This window comes from Chinchilla lanigera, unplaced genomic scaffold (assembly GCF_000276665.1).
Source record: "Chinchilla lanigera isolate Chin_1 unplaced genomic scaffold, ChiLan1.0 scaffold00027, whole genome shotgun sequence".
NCBI classification, from domain to species: Eukaryota; Metazoa; Chordata; class Mammalia; order Rodentia; family Chinchillidae; genus Chinchilla; species Chinchilla lanigera.
Window position 1 is genome coordinate 12,573,421 of NW_004955428.1, and position 22,387 is coordinate 12,595,807.

The following is a 22,387-nucleotide window of genomic DNA, read 5'->3' on the forward strand; positions in this document are numbered from 1 at the left end:
ATGTATATATATATGTCTTAATGGTAACTATGCTGTCCTTTGAATAATCCAAAGTAATGTTAAGATGAGTAAATAAGTAAATATAAATGGGATTAATGCTTATAAACATTTACAACAACATCTGAATCATCAGTTGCTAAATGTAAATTCAAGTATTCATGGCTTCTTAAAGTTTATGAAAAGATAATATATTTTGTACTATTAAATGTGTTTTCATAAAATTATACATATAAATTTTTAAGATTATTTTCTTAAATTTAGTAAGAGTTAAAATTCTAATATGCAATCCTATATTGAAATAATATTTAAAAATGTTAAATGTTCCCTGAAGTGGGATGCCCTTGGGCCTGAGGATCTACAGAAAAAAACTCCCCTCTGTGGCTAAAAAAACAGCTGCTTGAATCAATTTGCTTCAGATTTCTCCACGGATGGGTGTCTCCTCTGATTTCCTTTAGTCTTATTGTACCCCAATCCAACAAATGTTATTAGGAAGGTATTGTTATATATAACTAAGTTTACTACAATCCAAAAGTTAAATGGTTTTATAGGTCTAAAGAAATAAGGCGTTCTTAAAATGTTAAAATCCTGTGGTTGAACTTATAAAAAATAGACTAGAAAACAATGGTTTTGTGCTCTGTTAAGATCATTTCTTATATTTTCTTTTATTAGGCTTTTGATTTCCTAGTAAACTTGAGTTTTAAAATTTAAGCTTGTAAAATGTTTTCAATAATCAGATTACTGTTAGGTTATATACCTGGACTAAAGACTTGCATACATCTAAGGATGAAGTGTGCTGTGATTCTGTGATTTGTCTAATGTTAAGAAATTTATAGTTAGGATTATATAAGTTTAATGTCTGCAAAGTAACCAATAAGTCTTCTCTTTTACACAATACATATAGTATCTAGACTTCAAATATAAAAAATAATCTAAATTTTTGGCATCTTTACTCTTTATTTTTGGTACAGTTAAGTCCCGCCACATAAAACTTGATCAACATCTATTGGCTTTGATTATACAAGTATTTTCTTATTGTATAAATGAGATGCACTTGCATAATGGATAGTAAGTACTTGCACAGGTCTAAAGATATCCATAGTATCAGTGTTGTTACAATGTGTAAACCTGTCAAAGAACTCTAAATTTCACCTTAAGAGTAAAAAGTAAGTTAACATGTAAGGATTTCAACGTAGCTGTGATGCTAATTATCACTGACTTCTTTGTGTGGTGAATATATTTATATTCACCAAGTATACAAGCCTTCTAAAATGCAAAACTTAGGAGATTACCCTATCATATTGGTGTCCTTAGGAAAATTGTTGTTTTCAGTGGTAGACTTTTTCAGGTTTAAGTTTATGTGTTCTAAGTGTACTATGACAAATGTGCTAAACACTATGTAGTCCAGGCAGTGTCACTCTAATGGTTAAAAACTGGGCATCAGTCACCTACAAAGTACATCTACAAACAAGTACATTCTACTTAGGCACTTTATTTCTTTTTTGTGGTGGTACCTAGGATTGGAGCCAGGGCCTTTACACTAAGCCACATCTCCAGCCCTTTTTTATTTTGAGACAGGGACTCGCTGAAGTGCTAAGTTGCCCAGGCTGGGACTGAATTTGTGATCCTTCTACCTCAGCCTCTCAGACTGCTAGGGATTACATGTGTGTACCACCACGCCCAGCTAGACATTTTATTTTAAAATCTAGCAAATTGGCTAATGTATGTTAATATTTTATAATTAGATAAAAGTAACCTAGTAAGTTATTTTATACGGAAGTGGGAATTTCAATGTATTTTTAGAGACATAATAGAAAGAACTTAATGGTTCCAGTATAATGTCATCATAATTCTTATCCTAAATGCTATGTTTGCTTATTGTTTTTATTTTCCATTTTTCTTGTAAAACTTTGTAACTGTTATCTGTTAACATTCTGCAGGAAAATGACTTCTAAAAACAACCAACATAGTATGTTAAGATGGTAGCCTATCGGCCACAGGACAGATTTATGATGACTCCTAATAGTAATTCGGACCATGGTTAATGAAAACAATAGCCACTCTCTGGCTATACTTTCTGTTTCAAAGTGCCTTGATATCCAAAAGGATTACTATAATTAGTATTAAGACCTACTGGTGTAACTGACCTTTTGAGTGTTTAACAACCAATTTGGGGATCAAAGCTGAGGAAGTTAATAGGGCTGAAAGGACAGCCAATATTTTGGCCCTTGCCCTCCAAGGTCAGCCAGGACCCAGGATACAATGGAAGCCCTCCAAAAGGATCCTGCAACTCTGGCTAGTCTGCAACCTCTAAGCAGTGACATTGTTGGGTCCTCGAGAAGAGGAGTCAACTAATGTGCATTGGGTGAAAAGGAGGGTCACTAAAGAGGGGACCGTCTCCATGCTTCTAACAGAAGTCAGATGGTTAAGTAAGTCTGATCTATCCTGGCAGATGACAAGGCTAGTACAGAGAAAAACTAAAAGAGCTAAGTGACTACTCACATTGCCCCAAAAGTAGTCCCTGAAGAGCCTTACCTGACCTTGACAAATACACAGATTAATTTAGATTAAGACAGGTCTTACTTGGACTTGGTCTTAAGTACCCAGTAAGAAAGTATAACCAAAAGAGCAATTAATAGTAATACAAACAATGCTAAGCTAGATATAAACAGTGGCTACAAATACTGTACCAGTTGTTACTAAGAGTTCCAGCTACACCTATCACATTTTATCCTACAGCAATGAGCTGTCCTGATTCCCAGTCCTATTAGTTTCTCAAAAATGTGTCCTCCAGCCTCTTTAGTGTATTGTCATTATGTTATTTTAATGTACTTGCAAGTACCCCTCAGGTAAAGATTTGTCTTCTAATACAAGCCTGCCAATAGAGTAAAAATGCCAATATAAATATTCTAGCTACTAAATTTTATTTCCTTTGTGGTATAGACTAACAGACTGTCTGTTATCTACTCCAAACTTAATATGTTTATATTATCTGGAGCCCAGTCACTACAAAATGTCTTCAGTTCTACAAAACAGAGGTGAGATTCAGGCTACAGTAAAAATGTCAATGGCCCAAAGGTCAAAAAAAAGTATATATTTTTATGTAGTATATTCCTAGGCATTGTTACAATTAAAATAAAAATTGGATTTCTTATTGGCAAAACAGAGGACAATCGGCATGGTCTTAAACTCTACCTACTATATTTGCGTTAACGTCTCTGGACAAATAGAGATTAATATTAAAGATAAAAGTTTTATACTGAATGCTGCCTAATTTTGTCTGACTTTTACAACTTTCTGGAGTCACTATTCACTAATATTTTACTGTTAATTTTCGGCCTCTGCTTGTTCAACACAGTTACAAAATAAAGCTTAGGCATCAATAACTTGCTAACGTCCTTGTCCTCTTTTCCAGATTATCAAAACAAATGATTGTTCTTTGAACAGCAGAACCCAATATTCTTGTCCCCTTTAGATCAGTCTGAGTGAGACTTTTGGCCCCTGGCTAGGCAGGGTGAACGTCTCTCTTTAGCCTGATGGAGCCATAAGACAATGAGCTTAAGTTCCTTGCAACCCCTAAAAAAGAAGAATGAAACCCCAACAAGGAAAAGAACGAAGAAAAAAAAAAAAAAAAAAAAAAAAAGACAAGGAGAACCATAATTTTAAAATTGTACTTTTAAGAAGACTGCAACATCACAGTTACTCAGTGTTATCCATATCTGCACTCCCTGGGCTTGTGCATGCTTCTTTTCTTCCAGGCCCATAATGCCCAAAATCCCTTAAAGACATTTAAAGTCCATAAATTAGCTAAAGAAGGTAAAGGGCAGAAACATAACTTTAAGAGATACAATAGACTGCGCCACTGCCTTTCTCCTGTAAAATGAGCCATTATGTCTCTACTTGGGTGTCAGTCATTGCTTTTCTTGTGTAAACTCAGCCCAAATTTTTCAGAGATTCACGAAGTCCATACATTTCCACAACCCAAAAACTATAAATATCTCCAACTCCAGACTGCAGCATGTCTCTCCCTCGAGGTACAGCACACAATTATGTTTTGAGATGGTACTTTAAATTCTGCCCAAATAAACCTCTTTCTGGCACATAAATAAGTATATAGATAGATAAATACATATGTTGTACATGACATGAAAAATATGTAATTCAGTTTAATTCAAGCACTCCCTCTAGTTAGCAGAATTAGTGAGCTTTTGCTATAGGACTATATGATTTATAACTAGGAAATTACATGTTCAGTTTTGTAGTAATGATCAAGAAAAATCACATTATACTTACGGACAAAGTTCAACTTCCAAATACTGCTCAGTTACATCATTCAAGAAAAATGCTTCCACAACTTTTGAAAATAGAAATAAGATATATTGAGAAATTTAATTTTGCTTCAGTGATATAGAATTTTTTAATATAAAATGAACTAACTGTTTGTAATTGTCACGTTATCTCCAGGAGGAAAGGGGGTAAAATAAATAGAAATTTCCTAGAAGAAGAAATATATAAGGCATCATCCATTTTCTCCCATGTCAGATTTCCATAAGCTAAAAACATTTATAAAGCCAAGTGTTCATGAGATCATAGAGAAATCAATATTATCACACAGACAGACTCTGAGCCAGCTATTTTCTTCTAGGAATTCGTCCTAAGGAAACTAATCAGACAACTAGGAAAGGAAGTAAGTATAATTCTATTTATCAAAGTATAATCAATCAAAAATTTGAAATAATATAAATCATTATTCTATCTTATATAATATTATTTTTGATTTTATAGACAAATCTCTTATTATACAGAAAAGCTGATAAATTGTGGAATTCATGTATCCCATTGACACAGAAGACTAGGACATGGCAAAGCTGGTCTGGGAAGTGGGCCTGACTTATTAATTGCAAAATCTGGGAAAACATGCCATGCACAGAACAGCTCCCAAAGCCCTGCACGTAGACTCCTCAGAGAACTTGAGCAGGTTTTCAATAATATGCCTAGACCAGATGTCAATCTGAGGCATAGCATCCTAGCACCGCCTCTCAGGACCCATATGTAGAAGTTCTCACAGGTTTCCTCAAGGTTTGGACAGTATAAAAGGATACAGACACACTTACCAGTATAAGATTAAAAGCTAAATTTTAGTTTGCAGTTGATTGTTGTTTCCACAATAAGTGAAATACCCCGAAACTTCCATAAAGAAGGTTTATAAGATTAAAGAGGCAATTTGAAGATACAGCACTTATAGACAAAAAAGGGAATGCTGAACTCTTCTTAGATTAGGTTACAGAAGTAAAGGAAGGGTCTAGGGAAGCGACTTAAAACCCTGGATTTGTAATTGTCATTTTTCACTGTCCTACTTATATAGTTGAAGTCACATACATAATGAGGAAAAAGTCTGAATGAGCAATTGGTAGGAAATATCAGACCCTGCACATGTCAGTTGCTCAGAAGCACTCACTTCCTAGCAGCAAGATAAAATAATATTCTGTGAGAGGCTATTATAAAAGGATTTATGTTTGTAATAAAATACAGTACGTCTACTTACCTTCGTAATCCCACAGCTCATTGAAAGGCTTTCCTGGTTCTCCAGGTGGAGCTGGAGGATCATTGAAAAATGGAGCACGAACTTCCATCATCACTCCCCCATCACCAGGATTCAGCCTGAGAAACACAGGCTCCTGCTTCACTGGAAAACCGTGCCAAGTGTGTTCAATTCTGAAATCCATCTGAAGACTGGAAAGCAAGTAACATATTAAAATAAAGAACAAAACAGAAAAAATTCCTTAGTTATAAAGGAAAAATTTTTAATGATGTATCACTAACACATACTATCAAAAAGATTGTTAAAAGTATATGCAACTCATATTTCAGGCAAATAAGTATTTTTAATGCAAAGAGTGAGAAATCAAAAGACCAACACCCTAATAAAGAAGTAGGTAAAAGACATGAGCAGTAAGTTCACAAAAGAAAATGCAGAAGTTTGAACTTCACCTATAATGGCAGAAGATCAACTAAATCAACCATAAATTTTCACTCAGACTGGCAAAGATCAGAAAGTTTGATAACACGGTGAGTTACTCAGGAAACAGAACAAAACCATGTACTGCTACTGCAGGATAATTGGTACAGTCTCTGTGAACAATGATCAATATCTATCAAATAAAAATGCACATTCTTTGACTCAATAATTCTAGTTGTAGGAGTTATTACACCTGGACATAATCAAAATGACATAAGAATAGTTTTGTTTAGAATAACAAAATACTGAAAGCAAGTTAAATATGTTTGAGAAGACAGGCAAAGAAATTATGCTATATCATACAATGAAACATGACATGGCCATTTAAATAAATGAGGCAGGTATATATATGTACATATATATGCAAAATACATTGTGAAGAGAAACAAAACAGGGTGCAGAAATTATGCCTGTAATTAATAAAATGCAAGTTTATTTGCATACACACTTACAAAGCACACACTACCTTAGGAAGTATATATAAGAAACCAGTGGAGTGGCATTGGTTGATTGTTTAAAAAATTACCTGCCTGAAATACAGAGGAAGGCTTCTTTGAATTTTTTTCATTTTTAATCTATCTGAATTTTATACTATCACAGATAGGCATGACTATTTAAAAATAAATAATTTAATATATTTTTAAAGTGTATTTAAAGCTGATTTCTCATTTCTGATTCCCTGTACTCCATTTATATCTTTACACACTCACTTAAATAACATGATATCTGAACACTTCCAAAAACTCAAAATGAGTATTATCAGGGTGATCACCATCCTGTTACATGATTTGAGTACTGGCTGTTGAGACCTTCTTTTTTTTTTTTTTTTTTCCCTGTACCGGGAATCGAACTCACAACCTTGCACTTGCCAGGCAGGCATTGTGCCGCTGAGCTAAATTCCCAGCCCCCGAGACCTTCTTAAAATAATGTTTGTCATTGATCTGTACTTTTTCTTTACTTTTCACTGTATTCTTCAAATTACTGTTTCATCAAAGAAAGTAAAAAAAGATAACTTTTCAATTATCTTCATTGTTCTCTCGACTATGGAGAGACCTTCAAAGAAAATAAAAGGAGACAAAACCCCGGAACATGAAGAGGCTAGGAGAAGAAAATGTTTAAAAGAAGTAAGTCACAACTATTTGCATGGAAAATATAACTATTTGCATGGAAAATATAACTATTTGCAAGGAAAATTTCCAAATTGTTCTATTCACAACAAGCCCTTTGGTTTTTCTACAGTAATTATTTCTTTTCTGTTTGCACCCGCCCCCTGCCCCGTTCACTTCTGAGAAACGGAAGAACGAAGAACTTAGCCTGAAAGTGGAAGTAACCTATGTCAGCGAGAAGCAGAAGACAAGTATATTTTTCAGGGAAAACCTTCACCACAAGACCGGGCGACGGTGGAAGAAATGACAGAGTGAAGCAGGCATAACCAGGGTACACAGAACTGACCCGGAAGGTCTCAGTCCTACCCTGCCTGGCTGGGTCTTTGCCGCTGGGGTCCCCGGAGCCGATTTGGCCTTAGGCTCCACCCAGCTGCCGCACCTCCTGGGGGAGGGACCAAGAGGACTGATTCTTCGGAGAGCACCGATTTTTCTAGAAAAGAAAAAAGTTAAAGGGCCACCAATGACCACTGAAGACTTGTAGTCATCCCACTTAACTCTGAGCTTCTTTCAGGAAGTGTAATTTGGTTGCACAAGAATTTAAAATTCACCTGTCAGTCATTAAGGCAACAATAGAACATACACAGCAATAATTAATTTACTGCCGCTAAAGGCTAACTGGCCATATAAGCAAAACTATAAATTATATTAGGCTAAGTATGAATTATATTATACTCCGGGGAGGCATGTACATAGCGGTTAACATTTGAGACTTTTGGAACCATACTTCCTGGGTTCAAATCCCAACTCAGGCACTTTTTTACCATATGATCAGCTTTGAACTTTGCTTAAACTTCCCCACTTTGTATTCTTCATAGTACTGTGCATATAGTACGAGGTGCTAGATGGCAACTGAGTGGATAAAGTAATACTAGTGAAATCTGCCACTAGTTTTCAACCTACATAGTTTCCGACGGTCTTTCTTTATTACAGAAAAGATTCTAATATAAAAACATGAAACAGTCCTTTGAAAATAATTACACAAATACTAAGTACTTTTCTTTCCCATTTCTGATTCCCATTTACACCCATGCCTAGTCACTGAATTTTTTAACGCCTTATCAGACATTTCTTGAACTTTTTTGTGTTCAGGTTTTATTTTTATTTTTTATAATGGAGACTGGCACAAATTTCAGAACAGCATGTTAAGGACTGCAAGAAGAAACCTGAACTGAGTCCTAAGGTGACACCTACCTTCAGGAAAAGTTGATATAAGCCAAATATTTCAAATGCAGCAAAAAAATTCCCATTTCAGTAGTAAATTTAAAACCACTCATTTATATCTGAAGGCACTGTTTACTTTCATCTACACCAACATATCTTATCAACTTTGAGGGTAAATGTAGAGTTAAATTATAACTACTTGGTGAATGCCAACTTAAATCAAAATATGACAATACATAATGTTCAGATGTGGAAGTTACAAGCAAGTCTTCAGGGAGATGGTGAAAAGTTCATGAAGAAAGACTCCGACACTGAATTTCAAAACAGTTTCAGCTTACACATTTGATTTCCCCTTCCAGTAAGTTTTTCTATTAAATTCATGGCCACTAAAATTCAAAACAATTTCAATGACAACCAACTCAAAGCTAAATTAAACCTTTTCATGATTACTACCTACATATGCATATTTCTCAGCTGGCCTTTAAAGGCAAGTACCTTCTTAATCAAGTATAGTATAGAGTAAGGCCCATCATAAGCCCTCGATTTTTAAAACTTTCTCAATACATCTCGCTAGCATTCCTTTATATGACATCAGGGGTAAAGGCTAAAAAATAAAAACGTCTGAAACTGTTAAACAGAAAGCCAAATCAAGCTGTATCTGTGCCATGTTTCAGTGAAACTTTAATTTCAATTCATAAAAGCACAATCTATTAAAAAGCACTAACTCTAGTGGTTAACTTCAAGTTAACATTTCCAGTGTTCGTGTTGTCATTCCTCCAGTGTTATATGTTTTTGAAAATCTATACGATTTAAACCCAGACAAAATTAATGCTTAAACCTGGGAATTATGATCTATCCACAAATTTACATTTTACTTTTTTCTTGCAAAAATGTAACTTTTCCTTCTATTTAAAGAAACAAACATCTCTGAAGAAGTAACTGCTAAATTTGCAAGATCTTTTAAGTACTTCTATGCTTTATTATCACAGTTAATTTTCAACAGTTGTCTCTTTTCTCTCAAGACCTGCAAGGGGCAGGACAGTACTTATCTTCTGAACATTACCAGGTTCATGCCCACGAACACTGCAGAGGGACAGCTTTGACCGGGGATTCTGAGGAAGCCGCAGAACCTGCATCCCTCAGCCAAAGAAACCTGCATCAGTTACCCACTCGCATGGCCAGCTGGCTCTTCCAGTCCAGAAATACTAAGTACATTAGTAAAAATACTAAGGGATTTTTACCTAATGCTCTACTCATGTTACATTTGAGGGTTTAAAAGAAAAAGAAAAAACACGCTGGGCCGCACCACTTGGATGTAGATGCTGACCAGCCCGCTCGCCCGCCGCGCCAAACCCGTGGCTCAGCCCGCTGTCAACCAGATTCTCACGGATCCACCCATCACTTGACAGAGAGCCAATAGCGTGCTAGGCCCGCAAGAAGCGCGATGACGTAGTGCTGACGCTCGCGTGATGACGGAGGCGGCGTCACCGTCTCCAAGGAGCGGTCCGGGGCACAGGTTTCAAAGTCGCAGGGCGGGCCGAGTGGACTTCCGCTGATGGCCCCGGGCTTCCCCGCGGTCCTGTCGTCGCCCTCTCAGCTCCCCTGCGGATTTCGCCACCGGATTGCCCTCCTTCGGGCTCCCTCTGCGCTCACCTAGGTGGCCCGACAAGACCCCGGTGAACCACGGGACACCTCCGCCCACCCTCGTCCCCTTCCCCCCCGGGTGGCATTCGGTTGAACGCCGGACGGAATTCGCTTGGCGCGTCCCGGCGAGCTCTGAAATCTGAAGTCTGCTCCTCGGGTCAGGTACTCGCCCGGGAGAGGGAAGCGGGCAGGACTGCGACGCTGCGTGAGCGGGATGCTGATCACGCCGCGGCTGAACCCCTGCTTGACAACCTCGGAGTGTTGCTTAGTTTTTTTTGTTTTCGCGCACAGCGAGCTCTGGTTTTTAGAGGAAAGAAAAAGGTGGTGAAAGCTCCAAACAAAAATTATATCGCTATGGCCACAGAAATCGACTTTCTGAGAGACCAAAGTAAGCACCGTATTCCATTATTGAGAATTCGAACATGTTTGTTGTCGTCATCGTTAACCAGCGAATGTGTTTTGAATACCTTTGGATCCCAGTCTGGAAATCTGTAAAAACTTAAAAGAAGTTAGCTGCGTAAAAATCTTGGTGATGGGCATGAAGATATGCATGTACTAAAGCAGAAACGTTTGGTAAATGCTTGTTGGTTTTGTAAGCTTTCATAGGACTCTACTAGACACTGAACATGCTTGTTATGCTCAGCTCGTACTCTGAAGAAATTAGAGGGCTAATGGCCAGGAAGAGTTTCCAAGTCTGCAGTTAAGAACCCAGAGGCACAGCTCTGGCCATTTGTTTAAAAGATGTTTACTGAGCTGCTCCCGTTTCTGTTATGTGTCAGGCACTGTATAAGCCTAGCTGCTGCAGAGATGAGGTCTGACCCTCCAAGAATTTGGGGAAGGAAATATGTAAATACGCTGAAGTGGCGCCTACTGCTAACCCTTTGGCATCAGTTTCCGCATAGAGGCGTTGGAATTATTACACATTAAAACATGTAAGGATTTAGAATAGTGTGTGACATGTGCTAAACAAATATGGACTATTACAGGTTTACCATTAAACTGTGGTCAAGGAAAGCGCCCTTTGGGCTGCAAGTTGAAGTCTGTGTGAGTTTACTATATAAAGAACCACATGGATATCCCAAGTAGAACAGTATATATTTACAACATTAACGGGATTAGGAATATGCTCTGTCTAAAGACTTGTAGCCAGATTGGCTGGAATGGAATATGGAGGCTTACATAGGGAAACGGCAAGAGGTTATGGAGGGGTTGAATGGGGTTAGATGGTGAAAGACCTTGTCTTTGTGCTAAGGAGTTTGGATTCTCGCAGAGATTGTAGGAAATGCCGTAAAGAATTCTCGTGGCAGTATCATGATCAAATTGTGGTTTGGAAAGCCCAGATCTGACTATTAGGAGGAGCATGCATTGTTGCACAGTGCAGTGAGGTAACTACTGTCATCATCCGGGAAAGAAGTGAACTAAGGTGAATGCAGAGAGATTGCAGGTCGGGAGATTTGAAAGAAAGAGGGAGGTTTTGACTTGAGTGATGGGGAGGGAGGTGACATGGTCTGTTTTGGAAGCTTTATAGACCAGTGGTTAGGAACTCAGCCTCTAGATTAGTCTGTGTGGATGTATAGCCTCTGTCTACCTTGTTCGAATTCTTTGCCTTGGACAAGTGTCTTATCTTCTCTGTGCCTCAGTGTTCTCATTTATGAAGGGAATATAAGGACCCTGTTGGGGTTGTTAGATTTAAATGAAATGCAAAAGGCCCTTAGCATGATGTCTGGGATGTACTGGGTGCACGGTGGTGTGTGTGTGTGTGTGTGTGTGTGTGTGTGAGAGAGAGAGAGAGAGAGAGAGAGAGAGAGAGAGAGAGAGATCTAAAATACTTGATGACACTGTAACATTCGCATTATTTCTTAGTTTGGAGTGAGAATAACTTTGCCCCTAGGGTCCACCATCTAATGGTGTGAGACAGGGTTTGGATGGGGAGGAGTTTGGCTAGGGTGAGGTGGATACCTGATTTTTAGAAAGAATGAATTTTAGAAGAAAGAGCTGTGTAACTGAGGTCTAACTACTAGAGAAAACCAAGTAAGACAGTTGAAGCATGGTAACTTATTTCTTGAAAAATGAGTGGTAGTTCACCAGAAGACAAGTGGAGTAGAAGTAGAGAATGTCAGGCAGAAGGAGCAGAAGCAGCAGAGCTTCAAAGGCGTGAGATAACTGTGTTTTTCAGGAAATTGGTGCATGGAATGGTAGTTTGCCTTAAGTGGTAAGGAGTGTTGGGTATCTGTGACCCCCTTCTTTGCTCCTTTAACTGGGCCTTATATGCAGCTCAAGTGGTGGGTTGAAACACCAGCTCAGATTTAGATAGATGGCATACATCCTCCTGCCTGCCTCTGCCCTTCTCTGCATTGACTTCCCTTGATCTTGATCACCTCCTTTTAATCCTTCCATTTGCATTTGGTAGCCTCGGTCAAAACAATGTATTTGTTTCAGTATTTTTCAACTGGCAGCTCCACATGATTTTACCTCTGATAATTACTGTTTCAGCACCTCTACACTCAACCAGGCTTCTGGTAAAATAAACTTCTGGCATATTTGCAGTGTATTTTTTATTTCCACTTCCATCTGGGAAAGAAGATCTGATAGGGAGATCTCCTTAGGGATCTGATCAGAGAGAACCTGGTATATAAATTTAGGAAGAAAGTATTCATTCTTGTAGGTAAGGGGCAGTGATGTACTTATTTTTTCTTTTCACACTCTCAGGTGTCTTTTATAGAGCAGTTTCAAATTTTGTTTTTTTATGAGTTGCATTTTGATAAATATGTGTGTTTAGTGTCATATCTAGGAAGTGATTGGCTAATGCACAGCTGTGAGATTTCTTCTGTTCTAGAAGTTTTGTCTAGGTTTTACATTTACATGTGCTGTTCACACAGTACAATTTTGTATAAGGTGGGAGGTAAGGGTCTAAGCTCACTTACTGCATATAGATACCAACTGAAATATTATCCTTTCTCAATTGGATTACTTTTATACCTTGGCTAAAAGTCACTTGTCCATGTGTGTGTGAATTTCTGAACTCTATTCTGTTCTGTTAACCTATTCATATATGTAGACACCAGTGTACTCCTACTATCTTAAGTGTTGCAGCTTTATAGTAAATATTAAAAGAATAACCTTTTAAGTTTGTTCTTTTTCACAATTGTTTGGCTAACCTGAGTACTTTGTGGATGCATATAAATTGTAGAATCACCTTGTCAGTTTCTTTAAAAAAAGATGCTAGGATTTGGACAGACATTATATTGAATCTGTGGGTCAATCTGTGTGGCATTCATATTTTAATGATATTAAGCCCTCTGATCTATGGAATACATACTTCTCCATTAATATATCTCTTCTTTAATTTATCTCAGCAGTAACATTTTGTAGTTTTTAGCATATAGATTTTACATATCTTTTGTCAGATTTATGTATTGAAATATATGATGGTATTATACCTGGTGTAATTCTTTTACTTCCAGTGTCTGACTTTTCATTGCTAATATGTAGAAATACATTCCCTGCCTGTTGTAACCTGCAACTTTGTTAAGCTCATTAGTTACAATAGTTTTTTGTAGTCTGTTAGGTTTTTGACATAGATGATCTTGTCATCTGAAAAAAAATACCATTTGAGTTCTTTCTAATTTGGATGCTTTTCATTTCCTCTTCTTGCTTTAGTAAATAAGCTAGAATTTCCAGCACAGTGTTGAACAGAAATAATGGGAGGAATAGACATCCTATCTTGTTTCTGTTCCTGGGTGGGAGGGAACATTTGTCTTTTGCAATTAAATGTGATACTAGAATTAAATATGTATATATTTTTCATATATATTCTGTCAGGTCAAGTTTGTTCATTTCTGTTCCTAGTTTGCTGAATGTTTCTATGAGAGTGGATATTGGATTTTTAGATCCAGTACTTTTCCAACATCTGTTGAAATGTCAGATTTTTTGTAGGTTGTTAATAGAGTGAATTACACTCAAATTTTTAAATTTTAATTCCTCCACTTTCTGGGATAAACTACACTTCGTCATGATATGCAATTATTTTCCTATATTTTTGAATTTGGTTTTTAAAATGTTTTCTTAAAATTTAAATCACTTTTTAATTCTAAAGGCTTTGTCTGATTTGGTATCAGGCAATGTCAACCTCTTGGAATTCCTTAGAAAACATTTTGTCTTCCTTAATTTTTTGCAAGAGTCTGTATAGAGTTCTTATTATTTCTTCCTTAAATGTTTGGTAGAATGCACCAATGAAGCCAAGTGGACCAGGAGTTTTCTTTGTGAAAAGATTTTAAACTAGCAATCCAGATTCTTTAATAGATAAAGAGTTATTTACTACTTTATTATATACTGGAGGGGTAATCTTTGCAGACCTGTATGCAACTTTCTCTCCTATACAGAGTAAGTATCCCTATTCCAAAAACTTGAAATTCACATTGTTGGAAATGCAAAACTTTTTGAGTGCTGACATGGTACTTTAAAAGTTGCAGTTTGTAGCATATCCAGTTTTCAGATTAGGATGCTCAACAGGTGTATTCAAATACATCTTTCAAAATCCAGAAAACAGGGCTGGGGATTTAGCTCAGCGGCAAAAAGCGCCTGCCTGGCAAGTGCAAGGTTGTGAGTTTGGTTCCCGGTACCGGAGAAAAAACAAAAAAACAAACAAACAAAAAAAAAAACAAAATCCAGAAAACGCTGAAATCTGAAGCCCTTCTAGTCTTAAGCATTTTGGGTAAGGGCTATTCAGCCTATACTTTTCCTGCCAGCTCTAGTTCGTTTGATGTCCATAGTTTACTTGATCTCCACCATGTTTAAGCTCCATCTCAAAGAGTCTGATGGTCTCAGCCAGCATTTCCTTTCCCTGTACCATGGTCTGGAATATCCATCAAGTCTTTCAGCTGGGGCAGTCATGGAGCTCACATCTCTAATCATCATTATCTGATATCTGATGTCTTGCATACTATTCATTCACTGGTTTGTTTTTTGTTTGCATCATACAATAAAATAGTCTTTGTTATTTCTTCTTGAGCATAAGCAAAAGTTGCATTCAATTACCCTACTTTTGAAATCTTACTTAACTATTCTTTGACCTCACCAAGACTTTTGTTATGGCTTAGATCTAAAATGTCCCCCAGAAGTCTCATGTGCTCAGATGTGGGGCATTTGAAAGGTGACTGGATCATGGGGGAATTGTACTCTTGTGTGGATTCATCCATTGATGAGTTCCTGGCTGAGTTTGTGAAGAGAGTGGGGCTGGTTGGCGGAGGGTCAGTGGGCACATGACCTGAAAGGATGTATTGTTGTCCCTGACTCTACTCTTCCCTGTCTCTCTCACTCTGCTTTCTGGCTGCCATGGGTTGACCAGCTGTTCTCCACCATGCTCCTCTGCCATGCCATTTCTGCCTTGTAGCCAGACAACCATGAACTGAATCCTTTAAAATGTGAGTCAGTATAAACTTTTCCTCCTTTAGTTTGTCAGGTCCCATTGATAGGGCACTGACTAATACGACCTTTATTCTTAACTCCTTCTGGTTTGTTTTTACTACTTTTTTTTTTTACACAAACTATAACTGTTACCTATTAGTCCATTTGTTGTCTTATAAGTCATCTTAATATTCTCAGGCCCCATTTTCCTACTGTGTGTGCCCAGTGACACCTCATCCCAAGATCAGTTGGTTCATTTGTTTTTATGTTTTTCTTCCTCTGGATAAGTATTATCACAAATTTGTGGTTAGCTAATAACTAATAGGGGGCTGAGCTGGAATTTAACACCAGGAAGTCTAGTTTTGTCATCTATGTTCTTAATTACTACTGAACATCCTTTCAAGAAAAGAATACAGTATTATAGGACTGTTTTATTTGTGCATATTAGAAATAAAGTCTGAAGTTGAATTGATCCAGCAGTGAATTTGTGCACACATGCGGGCGTGAGTGTGTTTGTGTCTGTGTCTGTCTGTGTATGTGTGTGTGTTGGCTGTTTACTTTGCATTTCTATGTTTTAGAATCTTTTCAATTTCCACAGTATTGATTTGGATTATATTAAATCTGTAAATCAATATTGGGAAAATGCATAACTTTATGATACTAGCTTCTCTCAACCATGCATATCTTTTTCCCATTTATTTAGGGATTTTGTTTCTGTCCTGAAAGTTTCATGATTTTTTGTGCAGGAGTGTTATCCTTCTTAGATTTATTCCTAGCTATTACTATTTTTTATATCACTGTAAATGATCTCATTTATTATTTTCTAACTTTATATTGTCAGTGTATAGATGTATAAATAATTTTTGTACATTGACTTTGTAAGCAACAATCTTCCTAAATTTAATTAATGGTTTTAAGAATTCATCTCTCTTTTTTTGATTAACCACAGCATACTCATAACTATGAATAATGACAGTTTTTTTTTCTTTTTGACCTTTCTACTTTAATTTCTTTTACTTACTGTATTATATCTTAGACCGAACTTAGACTTCCAGTAGAATGTTAAGTGAATTCATGAGAATTTATCTTTCGTTTATTCTCAGTTTCTAAGGGAATGTTTTCAACATTTACCCTTAAATATGATGTTTGTTAAGTATTTTTTTCTAGGCATCTAGTAGTATATTAAGGAAGGTTCCTTTTAGTCGTATGTTGCTGACTTTATCATGAATATATCTTGCATTTCACACAAATGCTTTTTAAAAAGTAATTTTTGAGATTACTATATTCTTGTTCTTTTTGTGGGTTTCTTTTCTATTTATTTTCTGGGGTTATCTTTATTGCCTCTTTCATTGGACTTGCTTTGGGTTTAATTTGCTCTTCCTTTTCTACTTTTTGGGAGGGATTTGTTGCTTCAGACTTCTTTTCTAGGACAGGGTGAGCATCTCTAATACAAAAATCCAAAATCCAAAATGTTCCAAATTCCAAAGTGTTTTGATGCTGACATGATGCTGGATTCAGAGGATACTAGAGAATTCTCAATTTTGGATTTTCAGACTAGGGATACTCAGCAGGTAAAGTGTACACAAATGTTCTAAAATCTCAAAAAGTCCCAAATCTGAAATACTTCTGGTCCCAAACATTTGGGATCTGTGTATGCAATTAAAACTGTAGGTTTCTCTATCAGCCGGTTTTGAAGTACATTCCATTTTTGTTATTGTGTAATTCAGAATACTCTTACATTTATTTTGTAATTCCTCCTAAGACTCATGGGTTTTTTAAAAGTGGCTTCTTTAGATTCCATATTCACGGAAGATTTTCCTTTTATGTTGGAGGGTCTTGATTCTAGACTAATTGTGCTATTGTCAGGTAACATGTTCTTTCTGTCTTATGGGCTTTGGAAGTTGCTGAAACTTGCTCTCTGGCCAGCAAAGAATCCATTGTAAATGTTCCATGTGATCTTGAAGAGAGTATGTAACTGTACATTTGTTGGGTGCTATGTCCCATGTGTGTTTCTTTTCTTGATGTGATTAAATATATGGCCTTACATTTACTGAAAGCTCCTGGTTTTATTCTGCACCTTCTTTTCCATTGTCTCATGTCACTCCTGTTTAATTTGGGGTTTTGGTCCTGCAGTTACTCTTCAGTGCAGAGGGTTGTCCTGGAAGAATTTCAGCTGATTTTAAGAATTCTAAAGAATATGACTGTAGCTTGTCTTTCCAAGTCTTTTCAATTCTAGTGTCAGGAATCAGAAAAAAAAATGTTTTGTTTTTGTTTTTTAAAATTTACTTCTGCTAACATGAAGAGCAAGCCAGGAGACTGAGAATTCAAATTCATGAACTCAGAAAAATTTGTTCTTTGCAGCTATTTTTTCCCATGGGAAATAGTTGGCTTCGGTGTATGAAAGGGACTGATTTTAAATTCTAAAGTGATGTGTTGAAATTGATGATCTATCTTATTTAGAGAACCAGTAGAGACTAGGTATTTTTTCATTTTTCAAATAATTGCTACTATTTTCTAGTTTTTAAAAATTAAGCATTACCTAATGAACTTAAATTGATTTTTTCCCATTGTTTCAGATCAAAGACTAAACGAAGTTATTAGGCAATACCAAATGGAAAATTTTTCCAAATATTCATCTATAGAGGTATGTAAATTGATTAAAGCCTAACAACTAGATTTAGATATAGAAATAAGTACAGTATGTGTACATCACTGTGAAATTCTCATGTGAAGTTGCCCATAATACTTTAATTTTTGCTTACAACAGTGATTGTTATACAAGGGAAACTTGTTTTTGCTTAATGAAAGTAAATTCTTAGTCCATAGAAACTGCTTTTTTACCCACAGAGTTGGAATTGATATATATGATATTGAAATGTCTGAGCCCTAATATAAGAATACTTTCTCAAGTTTTGAAAAATCCTAAAATTGTTTCTCAGGATACATCTAGTTGCATGTTGTTACTCTCAATTCTTATAAATAATGACAGAAATATAAAGTAATTCAAATAGTAAATAATGTATGGCATTATTTTAATACTTCAGTATTGGATTCAGAAAATTTTAACCAGCAAGATATACTTATTGATGGGCCCTGCATTATCAAATATTAAAAAAAAAGTAATGGCTCCTAGAATATTAATGACTCTTCACTGAAGAAATGAGTGGTTTCCTTTTGCATAATTGAATCTTGTAATTAGAAATTCTTACAGTACAAAAATGAGGGTCTTGTTTTTCAAGGGTTAAAAAGGACTAGTTTATTGTTGGCTTGAATATGGTTGTTAAGATAATGTCTTTAATGTACAGTTAACATTAGACTATTGCTTTGTGTCTTGATTTCCAAACATGACTTAGAGTGCAGAGGGTCTTGTAGCTACCCTGCACTATTCACTTTGATTACCACTGTGATTATTTTCCTTATATTATTTTTAATACAGTCTAATAATTGTAATCATAGTTGAACAACCTTGTAAGTTTTGCTCATTTTGTTGTGCTTTTTGCTTCTACTAAATAGGTCTGAAAGAAAGATTCAAATAAAATACAGATTTTATTTTAAGCCCCAGAGTATCTCTGGGGACGGGATTGTAGTGTATCTGTTGGCAGCCATAGCTGACTTGCTTGTGAAAGATAGTTTTACCAGTAACACAGCAATAACTCTAAGACAGCCCTTCCAATGGAATGGATAAATGTAAAACACAATGTGAAGGACATAGGAATGGTTCTGGAGAGAAAAGTTATTCACTTATTCAAAAAATGTTAATTTGTTTACTTTAATGAATTTTGAGTACATGTGCTAGAAAAACTACTGTGCTAGAAAAACTCTGAGGGCAGAGCTATTAAACAAAGGAAGAAATATGAAAAATTAGGTACTTACAATTACAAAATCCTGGAGAAACCAGTCTTGTGATATGGTTATTGGAGATGGGTGATGACAGAGACTGGTTTTTGGAAGAAAGGTTAGAGACCTTTGAAGCTGGGACAGAAAGTGAAATGAGCCAAGAATGGACCAAGATGCTTTAGGCGGGAAAGAATTTGGCATGTCTTATGCAATGAGTAGGAGTTGGTTCCAACTGTGAACAAATAATTATTATATGAAAATCACATTGAAAATTAATATAAGACTCAGTAGATAAAATATAACAATGTAGCTGTACCCCTTGAGTTGAATCAGATTGCTAGCTTTCTAGACCATTTCTGTTCAGAAGGAATTTCTCTGATGATAGCAGTGTATAATTCTGCACTGTCCAGTATGATAATCACTAGTCACATGAAGTTTTTGAGCATTTGAAATTAGGCTGATACAACTGAGGAGATGAATTTTTCATTTTCACTTTAAAAGACTGAATTAGATTTAAGTAGCCATATATGCTTGTTGCTATTGGTTGGTATAATTCTAAACTGTAAACCTGATAAATAATACAGGTAAAACCTTGGAGAACTGATTTTACATCATCCCATGATGTTCAGATATTGTTGATTTAATACTTTTTGCAGAGTCCACTTGAAAGTTTAGAAATTTGTTATGCTGTATATCAACTTGTACTGATAAATAATGAAAATCAGTCTCCTCAGGATGTAAGTGAAAAGCTTAAGGGATTTCCTAAAACCTACTTGCAAAACCATATGCACACAATGCTAATCTTTATTTTCTTCCAAAAGCTGGAGATGAGAAGATACTATTTGCATATTTGATAGACAGTATTGACTAGAACAAGGAGCAAAAAATAAAAATTCACAATTTTAATTACAGTACTTAGTGTATAATTTTTAGTGGTACAGAGTATCCAGGGAGTTTACTAACTACAACCCATTATTTTTACCTTTGTGTGCATGTGTGTGTTACATCATCTTAGTGAATCATTTTAACATCCAAGATAAATAGGTATTAATAGTACAGGACCAAATATTTTTACAATTCTATAAATCTATAAATCTTTTAAGAATATATAAATTCTATAAATGGGTCTTCATTTTGCATCATTTGTCAATATTTAGAGAATATAAAAAGGATATTTATAAGTACTTTCATAGCTATTTCAGTCTCATTCTTCCAACTTGATTTTTTCAACTGCATCTTGAGTTATTAAGCAATGGAGCCTTTTTTTTTTTTAAGTTTCACTAGCAAATGGGAAGGCATTACCAAGTCTGCATTTTACTTTTCTGAAGATCTGGTTATCTGTTGTTTGACTTACTATGTTTATTCCCAGAACTTAGAAATTTAATGATTACTTTGGATTGTTGAGTTGTTCTGTTTTAGGTTTGTATTGAGTAAATAGTTTTTGAGCATTGTTTCTGGGGATTGTTATTGGTATTTACTGAGGACTACCTTTATGCAAGGAACTATGCCAGATGATTTAGTGATATGAAGATAATTAAGACTAATCATTGGAACATAAAAATTATTAGAGATATGGGATAAGACAAATATTAGACAATCAAGTGAAAGGCATAGTTTGTACCTTAAAAACATTAAAAACCAAATATGTGTATTAAGGGTTATAAGAGAAAAAAGTTAGAACAATTAGGAAAAGTTTCTTAAGGATATAGCATATCTGGTGGACCCTAAATATTAAGTAGGATTTCAAAAAAACTTGACTAGAAGACAAAAGTGGAAGTGGTGGGACATATTTCAGATGCACCAACAAGATGAGAAGCCAAAGAAATAAGAAAATGAGGGCTGTAGTCAGGGATAAAAGTTAGTCCATCTAAACAGAAAGTCAACAAAGAATTAATGAACAAGAACTATACTTTGGACCAAATGGCTTAACATGTGTACATGGGACATACCAACAGCTACCATACGCTGTTCTCAAGCACTCTTGAAACATTCTTCATAATAGATTTCAGCCTATCTCAGGCTCTTTCCAAACAATTGAAGAGCATGGAACACTTTTAGTCTAACTTCTTTTCTTCCTTTCTTCCTTTTTTTTCTGGTGTGTGGGGGACTAGGGATTGAATCCAGGACCTTCACACTGAATTTCTTTCCCAGCACACTGCCTTCCCTCATTTTTGAAGACAGGATCGAACAGTGTTGCCCAGGCTAAGCTGTAATTTATGATCCTCCTTCCCTAACCTCTCCTTTCAGAGTTCTGGAATTATACACATGTGCCACCACACCTGGCCAACAAATATCTGAAACCCAGTACTACTGTCTGATGCCAAATATCTTTTAAAGACAGTGTAAGACAGAATTTCAGGCCAATTTCTAATGAGTATAGACAAAAATATTAATGAAAATAGTTAAACAGTACATTAAAGGGTTCATACACCATCATCAAATGGTTTTTATCCCTAAAATGCAAGGATAGTTCTGTATAAGCAAATTGATAATTGGATACAGTATATTAACAGAATGAAAGATAAAGATCATCATTTTAACAGACACCAGAAAAAGCATCTGACAAACATCAGCATTGTTTCATGATAGACTCTCCAACAAATCAGTTTCAGAAAGAATGTATCTCAACATCATAAAGGCCATAGATGACAGTCTCTCAGCCAACATCACATTCAACAGTGAAAAACTGAAACAAAGCAAGAATCCCCACAATTGCAACTTCTACTAATCATATCTAGTGGAAGTAATTTGGCAAGAAAAAGAAACAAATGGTATCCATATTAGCAATAAAGAAATAAACTTTGCCAAACCATGATCTTATATATAGAAAAATCAAAACTATAAGAACAAATTAATAATTTTGGTAAAGCTGCAGGATACAAAATCAACATTAAATCGGTAGCATTTTTATTCACTAACAATGAACCATCTGAAAAAGAAGCAAAATGACTTTATAATAGCATAAAAAAGAATAAGATACTTGATGAAAATGTATTGACGGGAAAATTGTAAGACATTAAAACTATAAGGCAACAATGAAAGAACTTTATAATACAAATGAAAAACATTCTATGCTCATAGATTAGGACACTTAATATTGTTAAAAGGTCTATACTACTTAAAATAATCTACAGATTCAGTGCAATCTCTACAATAT

General features: G+C 35.8%; 2 protein-coding genes across 7 annotated transcripts in view; one reads left to right on the forward strand and one right to left on the reverse strand.

The window, feature by feature from the left end:
• LOC102027767 (chromosome unknown open reading frame, human C4orf33) overlaps positions 1 to 9,682 on the reverse strand; it is a 31,662-nt gene extending 21,980 nt beyond the window's left edge. Inside the window, exons 1-4 of one of the 3 annotated variants that reach the window (XM_005386719.2) lie at positions 9,585 to 9,682; positions 7,489 to 7,612; positions 5,543 to 5,730; positions 4,291 to 4,351 (exon numbers count right to left, since the gene is read on the reverse strand). In XM_005386719.2, coding sequence (XP_005386776.1) covers positions 4,291 to 4,351; positions 5,543 to 5,730; positions 7,489 to 7,612; positions 9,585 to 9,600 — 389 coding nt within the window. In that variant the 5' untranslated portion in view covers positions 9,601 to 9,682. The other 2 variants (XM_005386720.2, XM_005386721.1) reach the window with 2 other exon arrangements.
• Positions 9,683 to 9,782: 100 nt separating this feature from the next.
• Positions 9,783 to 22,387, forward strand: part of Sclt1 (sodium channel and clathrin linker 1) — a 170,375-nt gene continuing 157,770 nt past the window's right edge. Inside the window, exons 1-3 of one of the 4 annotated variants that reach the window (XM_005386718.2) lie at positions 9,783 to 10,149; positions 10,279 to 10,375; positions 17,970 to 18,037. In XM_005386718.2, the coding sequence (XP_005386775.1) occupies positions 10,342 to 10,375; positions 17,970 to 18,037 (102 nt within the window). In that variant the 5' untranslated portion in view covers positions 9,783 to 10,149; positions 10,279 to 10,341. The other 3 variants (XM_013515272.1, XM_013515273.1, XM_013515274.1) reach the window with 3 other exon arrangements.